The sequence below is a fragment of the Pinus tabuliformis genome, chromosome 9 (assembly GCF_031772625.1).
Source record: "Pinus tabuliformis cultivar Carrire ecotype Pingquan chromosome 9, CPIR1, whole genome shotgun sequence".
In the NCBI taxonomy this organism is placed as follows: domain Eukaryota; kingdom Viridiplantae; phylum Streptophyta; class Pinopsida; order Pinales; family Pinaceae; genus Pinus; species Pinus tabuliformis.
In genome coordinates, this window is record NC_142307.1 from 78,968,530 (window position 1) to 78,987,802 (window position 19,273).

The 19,273-nt window shown below is 40.5% G+C and overlaps 1 protein-coding gene across 3 annotated transcripts in view; it reads right to left on the reverse strand.

Moving 5' to 3' along the window:
* Window positions 1–19,273, reverse strand: part of LOC149147194 (sodium-dependent phosphate transport protein 1, chloroplastic-like) — a 374,349-nt gene that overhangs the window by 146,473 nt on the left and 208,603 nt on the right. For all 3 annotated transcript variants that reach the window (XR_016263648.1, XR_016263649.1, XM_089445626.1), the window contains exon 7: window positions 8,029–8,166. Coding sequence is in view for 1 of the 3 variants with exons in the window: in XM_089445626.1 (XP_089301752.1) it covers window positions 8,029–8,166 (138 nt within the window). In the remaining 2 variants the exon portion in view is untranslated. The remainder of the gene's footprint in view (window positions 1–8,028; window positions 8,167–19,273) is intronic.

A 19,273-nucleotide genomic window follows, 5' to 3' on the forward strand; every position in this document is an offset into this window, starting at 1 on the left:
ACCTGAGCTGCAAAGATTAGGAGAGCATGAGTGGTACAAGGACATTATTTATTACTTGTTAAATCTTACATGTCCTAACCATTTAGTCGCTCATAAGAGAAGGGCTCTTAGATTAAAAGCCACTAAGTATTGCCTCATGAAGGATGGCCTTGGATGGAGAAATCCTGAGGGCATAGTACTTAGGTGTGTTGATGAAATTGAGTCCAAGAAGTTAATTTCTGAGTTTCATTCGGGATTTTGTGGTGGTCATTATGCTGCTAGAACTACTGCCCACAAAATTCTGAGAGTTGGTTATTATTGGCCTTCGATTTTTTCTGATGTGCATAAGTTTGTTAGAAGTTGTCAAGCCTGCCAACTGTTCACTGGGAAACAGAAGCTTGTTGCCCTGCCCTTACAACCTATGGTTGTGGAGGCATCTTTTCAGCATTGGTGTCTGGACTTCATTGGGAAGTTTCATGAAAATTCTAGCAATGGTTACTCATGGATTTTGACTGCTACTGATTATTTCACTAAATGGGTCAAAGCCATCCCTGCTAAGAATGCCACTGAAAAGGTCATTATGGATTTCATTGAAAATAATATCATTACTAGATTTGGTGTCCCTGCTAAGATCACCACTGATAATGCCAAGGCTTTTAGTTCTTCAGAATTTTCATCTTTTTGTTTCAAGTATGGCATTGTCTTATCTCATTCATCAAATTACTATCCTCAGGGTAATGGACTTGCTGAATCAAGTAATAAAAATCTTATAACCATTATCAAAAAGATAGTAGGAGATAATAAGCAATCTTGGGACAATAAAATCAAGTATGCTTTATGGGCAAATAGGATTACTAAGAAGAAAGCTACTGGTAAAAGTCCCTTTGAATTAGTTTATGGCTTGGATGTAACTTTACTTGTGCACCTGACATTGCCAGCTTATCAATTCCTTCAGCATTTTTCTGCTAATAAAGATGTTGTTCAAAATAGAATTGATCAGATTGTGAAGTTGGATGAAACTCATAGGACAACTTTTGATAATATGTGTAAAAGTCAAAAGAAAAGCTTTGATAAATGTGGCATGCCCTTCCAAATGGGCTTTAGAATGTACAAGTGTTTCCTTGCTCAACAAGAGAGGTTAATAAAGGACCCTATTAGGTGGTTTCAACCTCTAAGGGAGTGACAAGTCCATGGTACATCCGTCAACTGCCAGGTGTCATGTGAAATGATGGTGGAACGAAGTGGGGCAACTGGAAGGCTCCAAGCCACATGCCATGGTACAAGGGTAGTCATAATTAGGGAAGCCCACACATTGGGTGTATAGATGTAGGAGGGACCAATCGTGGTACATGAATTATTTCGACCTTTGTTTCTCCACCCTTCTTCATATGCCTTTTGCCTTTTATTGATTTTTCTTTATTTTAACTGCTCAGGGCTCCAGAGGATGAGAGCATGATGTGTATGATAAAGCAGTGATTACCCCCTTAAGGTTGGGCAGTTCATCGCCCACCAAGGGTTGGGATAGTCAAGGGTTCCTTAATGATGGAGGGGGCACACATAGGGACCCTAGGAACCAGGGTGATGGCCATGATAATAGGGGCTAGAGCTCATGCTTGGCTTTTGCCCACGTGCTAAATTCTTATGTCTCGGTTATCTTTTGCATTTTTTGGTACATTTCCTTTTGTGAATGGCCAAATTATGCTTTTAATTTTCTTTTTAGTTGCATCAACCTCTGAGGCATCGCTCCAGGCCCGACCCAAAGAGGGGACAAGGGGAGAGGAGGCTAACTCCTTGTGGACCCAATGGACAAATGTGGACCCAGATAGGAAATGTGTGAAAAAGGGGTTGTAATGAGTGAAGGGGAGTGAAATATATGATGTTAGGAAACAGGACCACAACCAAAATTAGGGTTTCACATGTAGTGCCACTCCTAAGCTAGAAGCCAATAAGGAGATCCCACCGTACTAGGATACAAGATTAACCACGAAGTTTGGACAAGGGAACAAGAGTACAAACCAAACCCATTCTTTCTGTCGAATCCCCCCACTAATCCATGTCCAAGTGTGTCCAAGAAAAGAAAGCAAATATACCCAACTACATAATGAAATACATACCTTTGAGGTTGGAAGGCCCACCTTCAAACATACGATCATTATAGATGGGCGAGGGCACGTAATGGCTAGCTCAAGTGGCAGAGAATGGTGGTACATCATGCTATCTTGTGGCTACAAGGGGTTATTGGTTGCCAACTGAAGACATATCTAGGAGAAAAATTCTTCTGTGGATGTCACCCACTAGTGGGGGTAATAGGGCTACGCTATCTCAATCATGGCTTGCCAAGTAGCGCCCTTCCTATACACGTTGGGCCATTAGGGGGAGGTCCCATTGGACTAGGATTGAAAATAACCCCCCATTTAAGGTGAGGGAACAAGGTCACAACCAAGACCCTTCTTTCTTCCAAGTTATCCATAATCCATGTCAAATGCCCAAATAGAAACAAGCATAAGCACTTGATCGCAAAATGAATAAAGTACCTTTTGACCAGAATCCCACCTGCCAACATGTGCTCTTGCCAGATGGGCAAGGAAACATGTGACTAATGCAATTGGCAGAGATATAAATGGCACATCATCATCAGCTTCTAGTGGCTGTCAGGGCTTGTTCGTTGGCCGGATGGAAGAGATGATGGGAGAAAATTTCTCCTCTGGGATCACCCACTTTGGGTGAGTAACAATCCATAAACACATTTGACCATTCTTGGATAAAACATGATTGTGAACATCACTTGAGGCCTAATTGAGTAATCATTGTGGTGGTAAGAAAATCTAGCTTCACTTGGTTATTTAATATTTTCACAACCCAATTAAGTCATTTCAGCATTCTATGACACAAATACATAATTGATTCGTAATTTATTGGGAAACTTATGTTATTTGGAGTGATCAACTTGCATGGGTACTCACTTCTCTCGCATATAAGACAAATTGGTTATTTAGTGATTTCATACTGTTGGAATTTCTAAGTCTAGCTGTTAGAAATACTTCCTGTACTTTCTGATTTATTTCTTCCTACTTGTTCTGTTAATTAATAAGTTATTTACCATGTAAATACTGAAAATAAATACAAATATAGTCTCAACACATACAGATCATCAACTGAAGGAAAAATAAGCACACAAGTGACACTGTTATTTTTGGACTAATGTCCCCAGAAAAACCCAATGCGGGAAAATTGGTGCAGCTATTAGAGGGTTTTATTATTAAGCAGTTTCAGAATACAATCTGGGTGCTAGAATTGGCTCACCCAACAAAGAATGCCCTCGGCAGTAGTACCTCTCAATCAGAGACAGATATCAACCCTAATCTGCCCCACGAAATCTCCCAGCGTCAGCCTCTAGGGTCTACATCAGCCTCTCTGGCCCAGTGTCTGCCTCTCTGATCCAACGTCAGCGTCTCTGGCCCAACGTCAACCTCTCGGGGCTCTACGTCAGCCTCTGGAGCCTCTGCCTCTCCCATGTTGGCCCTCCTCAGGCTCTGCACAACTCCTAGATGCCTTTGCATGGCCTCTAGCTGCTTCTGCGTGGCCTCTAGTTGGCTCTGCGTCAACCCTCTCCCGACTTCTGTGTTGATGCTCCCGGTACTATCTCTGCCTCTCTGCTACTGCATTCACTGCCCCTTAACTGCAACTCTGATCACTCCTTCGATTTCCTCAGCAAGCTCTGCCCTAGAAAATCGAATTCTTGATCAACTCGGTGTGCTTTCCAACTGACCCTCAAGCCTCCTCTTATACTTTTCTCATTGGTTCATCAACGACCGAGATTAAATCTCTAATCAATGGCTAAGATTAGATTTGGCTTGATCCATGACTTTTGGACCCTTCTAACACAATTTTATATTAATACCCATTAATATTTTATTTTTCCTAAGTTTAGACTTAGGAACTCCATTAAAAATATTAATTATTTTAATATCTCCCAAACTGGTTAGAATATACACAAACCATTTCTTGGTATTGGAGATCTCATGCGCTTTAGCTTCTCCCCCAATTTTCGTGGCTAGATCACATCTGATGCTACCCCAAATCAACACTCCCTCTTAGCGAGGACTGTGCTCTAGTAATACTCCTCCTTGAGTATCACCCTGATCATCCAGCATCGATCCTTGTGCTGATACTAGGCCTGCAATCCAACATCCTCTGCACTGCTGCATCATGTACTGCTACCCATGGCCCTGCCACTGCCACTATTGCATCTGTACAGCAGCTCCCTTTGCATCCCGCACTGCTGCCCATGGCCCTACCACTGCCACTGCCACATCTGCACTGTAATCCCTCTCATCATGTTCCATCGTGCTGCCCATAGCACTGCCACTACTAACTGTTGCACAGCAACTCAATTACTGAGAAGTAACTGATCTCCCAACTCTGACATCTCTATCAGTTCTACTACTCCTCTTCGGGGCTCCCATAGAAAGGTATAATCCAAGAGGTTGGGTACCTCAAGGATCCTGCCCCTCATCGCTTGTAGTCCGTCTAACTATAGGTTGATGTCTCTCCATTTCCTCTCACGAGGTGCATGAGCACTCATGGCACAGTCATCATCTGTCTCCACTTCTTTCTCCGCTCTTGCTGGTGTAGCCATGGTCTCAGAAACCTCTCCCTTGCTCTTCTTCCTCAGACACTGGCTCGCATAATAACGCAATTCCCAACAGTGGAAGCATTTGACCTTGGAGAGGTCCTTCTTCTTTCGTTTCTTCTGCTTTCCCTCAAGATGCTAGAGCCACATCTTCTTCTTCCTCCTTGATTCTGACCCCTTTTCCGCTACTCCCCGCCTTGGTCACCCGTTTGATCTCTTCTTGACGAAGAGCCACCCACAGTTCCTCCTAATCTGGAAGGCTCGACTTGCCGAGTATGCTCTGGACAAATACCTCCCAATCCTCTGAGATTGCGTTCAATGCGGTCCTCACCATCAATTCCTGATCCGGTGTGGCCCCTATGGAAGTTAGCTAGTCCCGGATCTCCTTCAATCCACCGAGGAAGACATCTATCTGCTCTCCCTTCTGCATCTGGTATGACCACAGTTGATTTTCAAGTAACATCTTCCTCTACACGGAAGTATGTTGGTACAATTTCTTCAGGGCATCCCACATCTCATTTGTCGTGTCCTTCTCGGCAATATGCGACACCACATGATCCTTGACCCCATCAAGGATGATGCACTTCGCCTTGGCCATTGCCTCCTCGTACTTCTCATTTTCAGCTGGGTCAACTGGGATCGCTATTGTTTTCAAGGCGAAGTCCTTGATGCGATATCTGTCTAGAATGGACAAGATCCTGGCCTTCTAGACCACGAAGTTGGATGCTCCGTCCAACCTATCTTGATCTCTCAGTCCATTCACGACCATTATGTTGCTCTTCTTCCGACTCCTCCGAGTCTCTCTACTTCCCTCCTGGAAGTCCTCGGTTTGACTCCCTCTAAGTCTCGATTTCCCTTCTGGAAATCCCTCCTCCTTGGTCTTGCCCTGTTAGGTATTGTTCTGACCACAATACCCACCAGCTTCGCTCCACAAATTATTCGCAGCCTTCTATACCCCAGCAACTTGAAGGACTAAGCCTCTAAGCTTTGCGCAATCCCGACACTGGCAAAATCTGCACCTCCTGGCCACAGTGTCAATCCTTCCTGACTAAGAAAGATGATTGAGCACTACGTAGTTCAGGTCTGCTCCTCTCTGCCACTTTTTGATCCTTCTCCCAGCTCAAACTTGATGACGAATGCACTGCGTCACCCCTTCCTTGCTGTTTTTCCGCTAGGAACAACTTCTATCACTTGGGACAATTGTTTCTGCTACTGCTGCTATGCTTGGCTCATGCCCTCAGTTCTCCTGTGATCTACAACCAGGCTCCAATACCATGTTGGAATTTCTAAGTCTAACTATTAGAAATCCTTCCTGTACTTTCTGATTTATTTATTCTTACTTGTTCTGTTAATTAACAAGTTATTTACCATGTAAATACTGAAAATAAATACAAGTACAGTCTCAACACATATAGATCGCCAATTGAAGGAAAAACAAGCACACAAGTAACACCGTTATTTTTGGACTAATGTCCCCAGAAAAACCCAATGCGGGAAAACCGGTGCAGCTATCTGAGGGTTTTATTATTAAGTAGTTTTAGAATACAATCTGGGTGCTAGAATTGGCTCACCCAACAGAGAATGCCCTTGACAGTAGTACCTCTCAGTCGGAGACAGATATCAGCCCCAATCTGCCCCACGAAATCTCCCAACGTCAGCCTCTAGGGTCTGCATCAACGTCTCTAGCCCAACGTCAGCCCAGCATCAACCTCTTTGGCCCAGCGTCAGCCTCTCGGGGCTCTGTGTCAGCCTCTGGACCTCTGCGTCTCCCACGTTGGCCCTCTTTAGGCTCTGCACAGCTCCTGGCTGCCTCTGCGTTGCCTCTGGCTGCTTCTGTGTGGCCTCTAGCTGGCTCTGCGACAACCCTCTCCCGACTGCTGCGCTGATGCTCCTGGTACTATCTTTGCCTCTCTACTACTGCATTCATTGCCCCTCAGCTGCAACTCTAATCACTCCTTCGATTTCCTCAGCAAGCTCTGTCCTAGAAAATCGAATTCTTGACAACTTGGTGTGTTTTCCAACTGACCCTCAAGCCTCCTCTTATACTTTTCTCGTTGGTTCATTAACAACCGAGATTAAATCTCTAATCAACGGCGAAGATTAGATTTGGCTTGATCGATGACTTTTGGACCCTTCTAACCCAGTGTTACATTAATACCCATTAATATTTTATTTTTCCTAAGTTTAGACTTAGGAACTCCATTAAATATATTAATTATTTAATATCTCCCAAACTGGTTAGAATCTTCCCAAACCATTTCTGGGTATTGGAGATCTCATGTGCTTTAGCCTCTCCACAAATTTTCGTCGCTAGAGCACATCCGATGCTACCCCAAATCAACACATACTCAATTCAAGCTAATAAAACACTCATACATCTACAACATGTAGCTTAATTAACCATAGGGATACTCCCCGAGACTAGCATACCTTGTTTCCTTTAGTTTGAAGAGGGAAGCAAGGCCACCGATGTGATAGTGAGTGGCTTGCTTGAGAGTTGCCTCTACGCTCTACCATTGAGATTAGAACTTTTCCTTCTAGCGAAAGTTTGACCAATAACAATGGCCACCACACCACCACTACTTCAGCTTTGGCAATCAGGCCTTTGTCATTGAGAGATATTATAACATCTAGTGTTGGATTATCTTATTCTGCTACAGAATATGTATTTTGTACCAGTTGTTTCTGGAATAAAAATATAACCGAAGAGGGGATGAAGTTCAGAAATTTTGATCTAGGGCCATTTTGCATCATGGTGAGTTTACCATTCTGTTCTAAAAGATATAAATCAGGACAGAGATGGTGATCTAGCACTTCTTATTTTTTCTTCTATGAACAAATCAAGCTATGTATTATTTCGCCTGTATGCTAATGAACTTATACCACTGTTATAATCATGTTTTCCATTAAACATATCATAAAAATCTTTAATAGACAATGTCCTAAAATGTTAAGGAAATCTTTTCTCTTTTGGAAAATACGTCTTGTATTAAGAGAGGAATATTTACAAAACTGAAATTAAAGACGAAAGGGTATTTTTTCTGATGAGGTCAATTTGTTTCAATATTTTCTCATGTTTGATGGGAATAAATTTTAGTTTTTTTCATTATTGTCTATTAGCAGAATTTTAGAAAAAATAGAACGTGTACACATTTAGTTTAAACTCTTGATAGACAAACTACATGCCAAATTAAATAGACAAGTTGGAAATAAAAATATGTTACAACCCAGTTTTTCAATTATTTCTCACATTAGCAATCCTTGAAATTGTTATCAATAAAATTATTTAAAAAGAAGATTCAAATGACAAAAGTTCACATTACAGGTTTGCATGTATAAAGGCATTACATGCACATATAATATTTGCCCTTGAAAAATGGTTTTGAGATTGATTCATATTCAAATAATGAGCTTACCTTGCGAACTGTTGTGATTGATACTCCCTTGTTCACAAGTGTGTCAGCGATCCATCCTCCCAAATTTGCACTCAAGGCCATAGTAAGCCAAGGTAAAACACAAAATATTCCAGATTCTGTGAGGTTAAATTTCAAGACCTGTGTCACATAACCAACCATCATTAAAGTGAATTAACTGTCATGTTCAATAATATGCTGTCAAGTTGCTAAGTAATTTTCTTCTGGAAACAACCGTGTCGATTATATGAAACATTTCGACACAGTTGTTTCCAGAAGGAAATTACTCAACATCATGAGTTCCAACTGTGAAAATCTTCATACTCTGATGTTTTCAAGTATTCTAAAAGCTCACATAGCAAGCACACATACTACTGATAAACCAGGATTTCAAACAGTGGCCTCGATAGCTTCCTGAATTAGAGAAATAAGATTGAATTCAACTCAGATAAATGTAATTTCACAAATTTATGGAACGGTCAACTGAAAAAGAAGTATATGACTGTTGTAGGGTTTTCTTATCATTTGCGATGTTTCATATTTGGATGGTGTTAACCCTCTTTTTGCATGAGGATAAAATTGCGATTTTCATCGCACATATCAAGCATTTGTAAATTGATGGAGCATTGGGTGGGCTAAGGGCTATAATTTCACTTGATGAGATTACTGGTGATGTAATCATGGATATCTTAATGATGTTTATACTTTGGTTGCCTGGTGATTGGTTTCTCTTCATCTCAGTGGATTTGGTTATGGAGCCCCTTTTGCATGTTGATATTTGATAATGATTATATGGGAAGATGTTAAGTCCTATATAAGCCCCATGTTAACCCTAAAACCCTTTATTAAGCCCTAGATATTGAGTGATTACATTTCTATTGTTATATTGTTATGTAGGCTAGAACCTCTCATGGTCCCATTTTATTATAATTGCACCCTTTGTCTCCTATATATATACTAAGGAGACCTAACCTTAGAATCATTAAATAATGTCTTGTACATTGTATTCATTGTAAAGTGAGGCTTCCCCCTTGAAGAAGAATGTAATTATTGGTTTCCTGTCATTTTTAAGGTGCAAGGTTCATAACATTTGGTATCAGAGCATGTTTCCAATCTTCCATGTTTCTTGCTTATAGAAGGTAAACAGTGACAAGATCCCTATCCAAACTATTCTACCAGAAGTTAATCGCGAAAGGAAAATAATACTAGAACTAGAAACAATCTTGGAACAAGGACTAAGTAGCTAAGAAATCAAGCAATTACTAAGTACCTCAAAAAATGGAAGAACATACCAATGGAAGAAGCGACATGGGAAGATGAGTTGTTCATGCAGAAACACCCCCAGATGGTCAAGTGTTGAGGACAACACTTCTTTGAAGGGGAGGGGCATGCTAAGCCCTATATAAGCCCCATGTTAACGCTAAAACACCCTATTAAGCCCTGCATATTGAGTGATTACATTTCTATTGTTATATTGTAATGGAGGCTAGAACCTCTCATTGTCCCATTTTATAATAATTGTACCCTTTGTCTCTTATATATATATATATATATATATATACACTAAGGAGACCTAGTCTTAGACTATGTTACCCACCAAAATGCCTAATTCCATAGGAGAAAACTTTTCTCCTACATTTGACAACCATCCAGACAACTAGCCAACCAACAGCCCTTGTTAGCTACTATTTGACGATTATATGCTATGTGCCGCCGCCATTTGCACGAGCCATATGTATCTCACCATCTAGCATTACCACTTGGATGATGGTAGGCTATTATTTAGAAGGTACTTTGATCATTTTGCAATCAGGTTCTTATACTTGTTTGTCTTGGGCATTTAGTATGGATAAAGGGGTGATCTGGAAGATTGACCGATATTGACTGTAAATATGTTCTCTCACCTTATCAGGGCGGTTAATCTTTAGCCCTAGTCCAGTGGGACCTCCCTTAAGGCCTTATGGTTATAAGAGGGGCTCTACTTGGGAAACCTTGATTGAGGTAGTGTGTTCATTATCCCCTACACTATACTACACTTTCCATGTCACATTACAAGCCCCATATCTCACCTCCATTCTTCGGGTCTAACTTGTCATTGGGATTTGGCACCCACATGTTCACACTCCTTGAGTAGGGCCAAAAAACTATTGCCCTAGAGCTTGATGCAACTAAAAGAATGAAAAACCATATTGTGACCACTGTTACCACTCAAACTAGCAGGGTTCCTAGGAGGGGATCATAAGAGGACAACTACTAGGTCAAGGGAAACAATGGAGCAATAGCCCACTGTCACCTCAGTTAAGGCTCTCTGCTCTTTACGGATTTTCACCGATGGGAGGAGACTCGATATAAAGGGAAACACTAGATAAATGAGTCAATAAGAGGATAAGGAATGATTCCTAAGGCTTATTCACAAGAGAGACTCAATTGTATGGTTTGCTTGCTTGAGAAGTAAGGTGTAAGGCTCTCTAGGAAGGGCCAAGGAGATTTCAAGGGCTAGGGTTTGTGGATAAGACTTCTAAATGAGATACCTAGTCCTAGAAATCCTTATGAAATCCTTGTGAAATGAGAAATCCTAGTCCTAGAAAGTCTAAACTTAGGGAATATGGTTAATTAATCAAAATTAATTAAGTCAAGGCATGAATGATCTAGAAACTCACAAACATCGACTCCAAGATGATCCTAACCATCGATTATGTTTTAATCTTGGTCAATGGTGCTCTAACAAAGGATTATAAGAGGAGGTCGATGTGGTGATGGAGATGACACTTGATAGGTTCGATTTCTTGGCAAATCGATTTCTAGAGTAGCAACAATCAGTTGCCGGACAGAGAGCTAGAGATTGAAGCAGTGAGAGAGGGGCAGAGATAGTGAAGCCACAGGAAGATTTTCTGATTCAGTGAGTGCATTTGCAGAGAGGTAGAAGAGCCACAAAGAGGCTGACACTGGGGCAACGCAGAAGCCTCTAGAGGCAGTTTCGGTTCTGTTGGGGAAAGACACACTTCTATAACAATTCCAAAACATCAAAAGAATAGGAATTCTAGATTTCATCAACAACCCTAAGTAGACTAGGGTTTCAATATTAGCATTGACATACCCTTAGGTTAGGGTTTTACAGTGAACCTTTTTAGGGTTCCACAAGAATGATAATATAATGAGGGTAGATTCAATCTAATGATTAATCACCCTAACAAGAATCTTTATGATTCAAAATCCTAGACATAACGATGTCAGTAATGTAAAGAAAATTTAAAATAGAATGAACATACCTTTTATGAAGAGAACTTTATAACAAAGTTTATAGTCTAAGGCATACCTTTGAGTTGTTCCTTAACAAACCTTGTAGGACATCAAATCTTGATGAGCTTCAATAGAACTTCTTTCATGCTTCAAGTCTATCCTTTGAAGTATCCTTCATAACCCTTGAGCAAACAACAAGCTTTTCTAACCAAGAAAAATATAAAGAGAAAGGTTATTAGCATACAATACAAACATACTTTGATATGAGAGAGAAACTAAACACAAAAGAGGAGACAATGAATAAAATACTTATCTTTTGGTAAATGATGGAGGCTCCCTCTTAATCCAATCTTTGAGGGATATCTACAACTTATAAAAATAATTCAAAAATGTCTTAACACAACATGTTAGACCTACAAATTTTTAGAAATGAAAACATAAAGGACATTCAGAACTTAGAATACAAGACCAAGGGAGGATATGTGAAAGGGAAGACTTGGTAGTATAAGTCCTTGACTTCTGATTCTTTTTCAGTCTTGTTTTTCTTAGATGGAGCTTCATCGGTGACATTGGCTTGATCCCTATTTCTCTTCTTATTTCTTGAATTCTCAGGACAATGACTCTTGTAATTTCCCATCTTGTGGAAATTGTAACATTCAACCTTGGATAGGTCCATTTTCTTCTTTAGTCCTTTGAACTTCTTGAAGGTTCCCTTCTTGTGATGAGCAGAATAAGCATTCGAGGTGTTTTCTTCTTCATCCTCCTTGTTGTTTACCATCGATATTTTGGCTTCTGCTTGACTACATGCATTCCACATTTGTTCAAATGTTAGAGTATCCTTCCAACTGTTAAGTCTCGATGCAAAAGCACTCCAAGAATTAGGTAGTCCTAGAAGGGTAGTGATTACGAGCTCCCTTTTTGGGACAACTTAATCTATTGCTTGGAGTTCATCCTTGATTCTAGATATCCTTATGAAGTATTATGAAACAGTATCCTCTTTTGTCATCCTAACAGTTCTTCGTTCATTCTTGAGGCTTGCTATTTGACCAATGTTCTTGATTGTGAATAACTTGGAGAGAGCCTCATACATTTCTTGAGTGGAATTTATATTGGATATGTATTGAATTAAGTTATCCGTAACTCCATCCACTATTAGATTCATAGTCATGATTTCAAGTTCTCTAAACTTCGCTTTCTCTGCATTATTTGATTCATCAGTAGGCTTTTTGACTTTTCCTTGAACAAGATCTAAAACTTTGTTCTTTTCGAGAATGAGATTTGTTACCACTCAAACTAGCAAGGGACCTAAGGGGGATCCCTAAAGGGAAAATGCTAGGCCCAGGTCAACAAATGGAGACTTAGTCCACTATCACCTCAGCTAAGGCTCCCTTCCATTTACGGATTTTCACTGATGGGAGGAGACTCGGTATATCATGGAGTCATCAATGAAGGATAAGTCAATGAAATGATGTGGAGTGACCCAAGTAATCCCTTTCCTAGAAGAGTTAAAAAGATAAGGTTTGCTTGCTTTCTAAGCAAGGTACAATGTCTACTAGGGAAAGGAAGAGAGGATTTAAGGGTTAGGTTTATGGGATATGGCTTATGAAGGAACTTTCCAATCCCTAAAATCCTTGTTGTAATTGGTATCCCAGATGGTTCTTGAAGAACTTTCTTTTCAAAGGAACGGGACCACACAAGACCAAGTGGACTTGGTCTAGGATAAGAGGAATGAGTATGGCAACCAATGATGTTATTATCCTATACAAGGTGGGGAAAGGATCAAAGAAACAATTTTCACTTGAAGATGTTGATTTGATCCTATGAGGCACTAGCCTTGGGGATGCTAGGGCAAAGTTTGATCCCGAAGCTAGGGGTTGGCTTTTCTCAAAACTCCACCATCAGAATGGCTTCAAAATTGGAGGACCTTCAGGAAACACCAGCGCAGGAGAACGTAGGAGATCAAACTTTTTAGAGGGCTAGCTTGTCGGGAAATTGATGCCCTAGGGGCCCCAACTTGGCTAGACCTGGAAGAAGGTGAAAGGATGTGATTTTTGGTGACGACTTCTTGGTAGATCAGTGTCTTAGTCTTGGAAGAATGGATTCTATGATGGATATGAGTAGGATTCTTGATTCCCAGTCAAGGAGGCCTCAAGACCACTTCGCTAGCCTTCTAGGTAAGGGAGAAGCAATCTTGCAGCTTTTATATTTCGATGTGCAAAGGAGATGGCTTATCAAGGCCAATTCTCCAATTCTTTAATAGAGTTACCCCTAGGAGATTTCGTTCACATTACATGGCCCATACATTGAGAGATGTTATAATAGAGACAAAATTCCACAATTTTAAGCAGTAAATGCATGCAACAATTAGCCTTAGAAATAGCCAAAATCCCAGTCCAATGTATATGACAAAGTAACACAAGAATAACATTAAAATCATGTACTTACATGTAACAGAGTATATCAAACCATCCACAATTGACAAAAGAGAAGCTCTAAGAGAAGATAGAGCGATATCCACACATCAAAATTCATCCATAAAGCTCTAATTCATCCTCTAGCAAAAGTGCAAAATTCTCAAGAGAGAGAAGAGATCCAATCCAAAGTGATGATGAGCAAATGAACTCATTTCACTTGTATTTATACATAATGATGAGTTCGAATTAGCCTCCTTGGTCTACATAAGCCCCAAAAATAAAATAATGTTCTAATAATCCAACTTTTGGTGACAAGCCCACCAAACTAGCTCATAAATGAAAGAATAAACCTCTCAAGAGGTCAAATAATAATCTATGCATGTCATAGGGCCCTCTAAGAGGCCTAATGAGGTCCATGGGTGCCATAATGAAGAGTAGGACCCTCAAAAGCAGTGAACATGGGGTTGGCCCCTTGTAATAACCTCTGGTGCTCATGTGGGGGCACACAAGTGTCCTCATGGGTCTCCAAACAAATCGAAGATGCCTGTAGGTCGCCTGCAAGGGCCAGGATGATGGTGTAGGTGATGCCACATCATCATGCAAGTCATGGATCATCTGCCAAGTGTATGCCCACATCTCCTCCCAACTGGGGAGAGTCGCTCTACCCAAGGTGCTTTGGAAAAAAGTCTCCCACTCCTCGATGACTGCATTTAGGGTAGTCCTGACCATGAACTCAAGATCTGGTGTAAACCCCACAGAAGTCAACTGGTCGCGAATCCCTTGCAACCTGAGAAGGAAGGGATCGATCTCCCCTCCTTTCTGCATTTGGTATTGTTTTAGTTGATTTTCTAATAGCATCTTCCGTTGGACGGAAGATCCCTGATACAAGGTGGTTAGCGCCTTCCACATCTCCCTTGTTGTGTTCTTCTCAGCAATGTGTGGTACTACATGATCTTTGACCCCATCTAGGATCATGCACTTGGCCTTGGCCTGGGCCTCCTCGTACTTCTTCAACTTATCAACGTCAACCGGCTCAGCAACTACATTCAAGGCATAGTCCTTGATGTGATGCTTGTCTAGGATTGTCAGGATCCTAGCCTTCTAGATGACAAAATTGGATGATCCATCCAATCTGTCATGATCCCTCAACCCATTCATGGCCATCTCTACTCAAAAAAATAAGATTGGTTCTCTTCTCCCTCTCTTGTTGTCAATCTAGCAAGAATTGGATCTAGATTTCTTTGGCGCTAGAAATCCTCTAAGGAACAAGCTCCTCTACATTCCCTCTGAGTGCTGATTTCCTTCATGGAAATCCTACTACCAACTATCGAATCACTTCCTCTCCAATCCTCCTTTGTTGTTGCAACCCGGATCTAGATTTCTTTGGCTAGAAATCTGTCAAGGCAGTGATTCCCTCTACCTCATCTCTATCTCCACAGACATTGTTCTGCACCAACAGAAACAGCGCCCCGCCAGCTCCTCAAATCGAATCAGCGCTGCTCCCTCAGCCCCGACAACTCACTGATTCAAACCCCTCAAGCTCTGTCCTGGCCCAGAGAGCTAACACAATCACTCTGTGGGCTCCTCTCTAGCTCTGCATCACCCTCTGTAGGCTAGAAATGCTGATGCAGGCACTGTGTGAGCCTATGTGTCACCTCCTCTGGCTCTGCGTCACTCCTACACTGCTCCTCTGCCTCTAAAACAGCGTTGTCACTCGGGACAGCTGCTCCTCTGCAACAAATTTCTCTGGATTTCTCTAGATGATCATTTTTGCTCCTTGAAGGATGTCGTTGCATGGAGAGGACTTGACTTTGCTTGGAGGGATATCCTTTGACTCTTTATACAAGTATATGCATGGTGTAACATGCCCTCAAGGGTCTTCAACATTTTTCTTTTGATGATTTGATTCTCTTATAGCACTTTAACATGTGCTAGACCTACTTCAATGAGCAAGAAACTCATTGATAAATATAACAAAAATAATATTTCTTTTTCTTAAATAAATACAAATATCAAAAGTACATTTATGAAGACCGAACCTAGTTACACTTTCTTCAACACTCCTTCTTAACTAGGGAGGTATTCGTCAATCATTACAAGGTGTTTGGCTATTTTTCAATCTTGAAGAATTCACATAAGAGAAACCGGATTGGCAATCCATCTGTTATAGCATCATAGTAACCAACATTGTCCATAGCAAGGCCTTGACAAACAACTCTATCTCTCATTAGATCAGAGAACAATGTTGGCAAGACCAATGACTTATAGACACCTTAGTCATTGTCTCTCAAGGTACATACCCACCCGGGTGCTCACTGAGTATGACCTTCTAGGACTATTCTTATCTCGGGTTCCCAACCCTCAAAAAATATCGGTCCTCTTGCCTACTCTTGTCTTGGATGCCCCACACATTCTCAAAGAGTATCGAATGCTAGATGATTACCCAATCCTCCCATTCTTTCTTCCCAAGTGAAGACAAGAATGTTGTGTCTATCTCTTCCTCTCAATTGAGGAAGATATGCCCAAGTATCCTCTGACAAGGTACTTGTCCAAGTTCCTTTGGGAACTTGTTATAACTCCCTCTTAGCTAGGGACTTGTCCATTCATCAACAACTTCTTCTTCATGGGTCCTTCAGTTGTTTGATTTCCTTCTTTGATGTCATGAATTCTTGTTCTAACTTCTTCTTGGTAGGGCACCAACCATCGATCACTTTCCTTCTTAGCTTGTCATGTCATTGCTTCTTTGTGGAAAGTGTCCTTCTAGATGTGTGGCAGGTTCTTTCATCATCTGGCTACTCCTTTGTCATTTGTCTATGCTTTTAGAATACTTATTACATATATGCTTAGTTGTACTTGCTTGTTTCCATGCTTCGATTTGGTAGCCCTTCATCCTGACTTGCTTGAACATTAGATAGTGCTTGTGTTGGATGGCCTCTTCATCATGACATCTTCATAGAGTTGAATCAACTATCTACACCGTAATATCTCAAAGGCCTTCATAGGTGTCAAGGGTTCTTTGATCTTTTTCTTCCTTTGTCAGAGTTGTCATGCCTTCTTTCAGGAGATGTCTTTAATGGATCTTGTCGGATAGTGATTCCTTATGACCCTAGTGTTCTTCACATGCTTGATCACTTTCTTCATTTGCTTCTTCTTGAGTTGTTTAGATAACAACCTTATAGTTTCCCATGAGAGAAATTTCTTCTTTTCCTGCTTACTTGAACCAGTCAGCATTACTTCTTTACATGTCTTTTAGTTAGCAATCTTGTACTCCTTAGGAGAGTATTTTCTTCTTCACTTGCTTCATGGAGTAGTCCACAGCCTTATGCTCCTTATGTGAGCACTTCACTTGTTGACTTGTACATGTTCTTGAGTATGTCTTCGATGAAAGAGATCTTTTTGTACTTGATCATGTCTTAGATCTATTCCCATGACTTTAATAATATATAAGACGACATGAATTTACCTTTTAGTGCATACATGCCTCATCTTGATTCTGCTTTGATCATCTCGGCTTCATTTGATGGTCCTTCTTGATTGATGTGGCCCTTCTTTGCTTCATGCATTCTTGCCTACACGTCATTCTTCCTTGTATTCCATGAATGGAATTCTTGTTGACACATCTGGTCTTATTAATGAACCTTCTTTTGAATATTCTTGTCATAGGATCTTGTAGATCCTTATCCTGCAAATGTCTCTTTCTTTTGATGAGGGTGGCCTTCTAAGATTTACAATCATGATCACTTATTCTTTTATCATGGATGAGGTCTTATAATAGGTATGCTCCTTCTATATGAATATCTTGAGCTATATGTACACTATGCTCCTATATTCTAGAAGATATTTCTAACCATGCATTTTGTTCTATTTCTAAATGCTCCTTCTACATGAGTATTTTGAACTCTATGTACAGCATGCTTCTAGTTCTGGAAGATGTTTCTAGCTATGCATTTTTATTCTATTCCTACATACTCCGATACTACTCAAAAACTTTGAAAGCAGACTTTAAGAAGTAGACTTAGTCATAGTAGAGATCTTCCTTCTTTTGCTTCTTATCTTCTTCTTTCACTTCTTGAGTCATGCGAGCTTCAACCCTTTTTCTTTTGTTGTTGTTGTTCTTCTTAAGTTTTGGGCAATTCCTTTTGTAGTGTCCATAATCTTGACATCCAAAGCATTGGATTTTGGACATATCTCTATCGTTTGTTCTTCGTGTACCAAATTTTCCAAATTTTCCCCTTTCTTGGCCATGGATGCAAATGCTTGCTCCTTTGATCCCACATCCTCTTTTTCTTTGAGTCTAGTTTCCTCTATCTTACATAGAGACCATAATTCACTTAGTGGGGTAGCTTCCTTCTTGGCATATATGCTGGATGTAAAGTTGCTCCAATCCTCAAGTAGAGCATTGAGTACTACAGTAATCATTTCTTTGTCAGACATGACTTCTCCTAGCTCTTGAAGTTGATCCCTCATCTCAGAGATCTTCATGAAATATGGATTTATTCCTTCCTTTGTTATCTTCATCTTATACAAATCACTTCTCTAGTTGTGCTTACCGAGAATAGCTCTATTAGCTTGTCATAGATTTCTTTTGATGTTTCAAGTTTGGAGACATAAGGAATGAGAGAGTCTTTGATGGATTATATTAGAATCCTTTGAGCTCTTGTCTCATCCTTATTGTACTTGGCTAAGGCTTGAGTTTGTTCGCTAGCAGGGATAGTGATATTCCCTTTGATGTGTTCTAGAAGTTCATTCTCCTTGAGAAGTAAATCAGTGCTCTTCTTCCATGCAACCAAGTTAGTGGTCCCAACCAATTTATTGTTTTCCTTGCAAAAAGGCATTGATGTATAATCAAAAGGAGACATATACTTACTTGATAGAGTTTGAGATGTAGTGGACTTTCTTTCTATGAAAATTTCTAACAGGAAATTCTACTACAGTAACTGATTTATTTCTCCTACTTATTTTCCACAATAAGTTATTTACAAAACCATTCAGTAAACATCAAAGTAAATTCTACTACAGTTGTCACATAATAACATAGAGAAAATAACAGTGAAATACAAGCACAAGAATCAATCACATCAACACAGTTATTTTTGAACAATATTCCCCCGGAAAAACCCAATGCGCGAAAACCGGTGCAACAGATGAGGGTTTATTTATTATTCTTCAGCAACAATCTCTTTACAAGGAATGATTTGCAGAACATAGAGACACCTCTAAGAAAACACCAGAGATAATTTTCCTCCACCCTTTGGAGAAATTCTGACACCCAAGAGACCCTCCAACCTTCATTGCATCACCTCTGCGTCATCTCTGCGTGAGGACTGCATCCCTTGCTGCGCTGCCTCTCTGAGTTGTCCCTCTGCATTGTCCCTCTGATGCATTGCGTCCCCTCCTCCTTAGTCTCCGATTGATATTGATACCCTCCTCTTCCTTCACCCTGCAACTCACCCTCTAAAATCGAACTCTTACTCCTTGAGAATCGATTCCCCTCGAGTTATTGAGTATTTGCCCGGTGTGTTTCTAAACGACTCTCAAGTCTTCCTTTATAGTTTCCCTGTTGAGATATCAACGATCGTGATCTAATCTCTAAT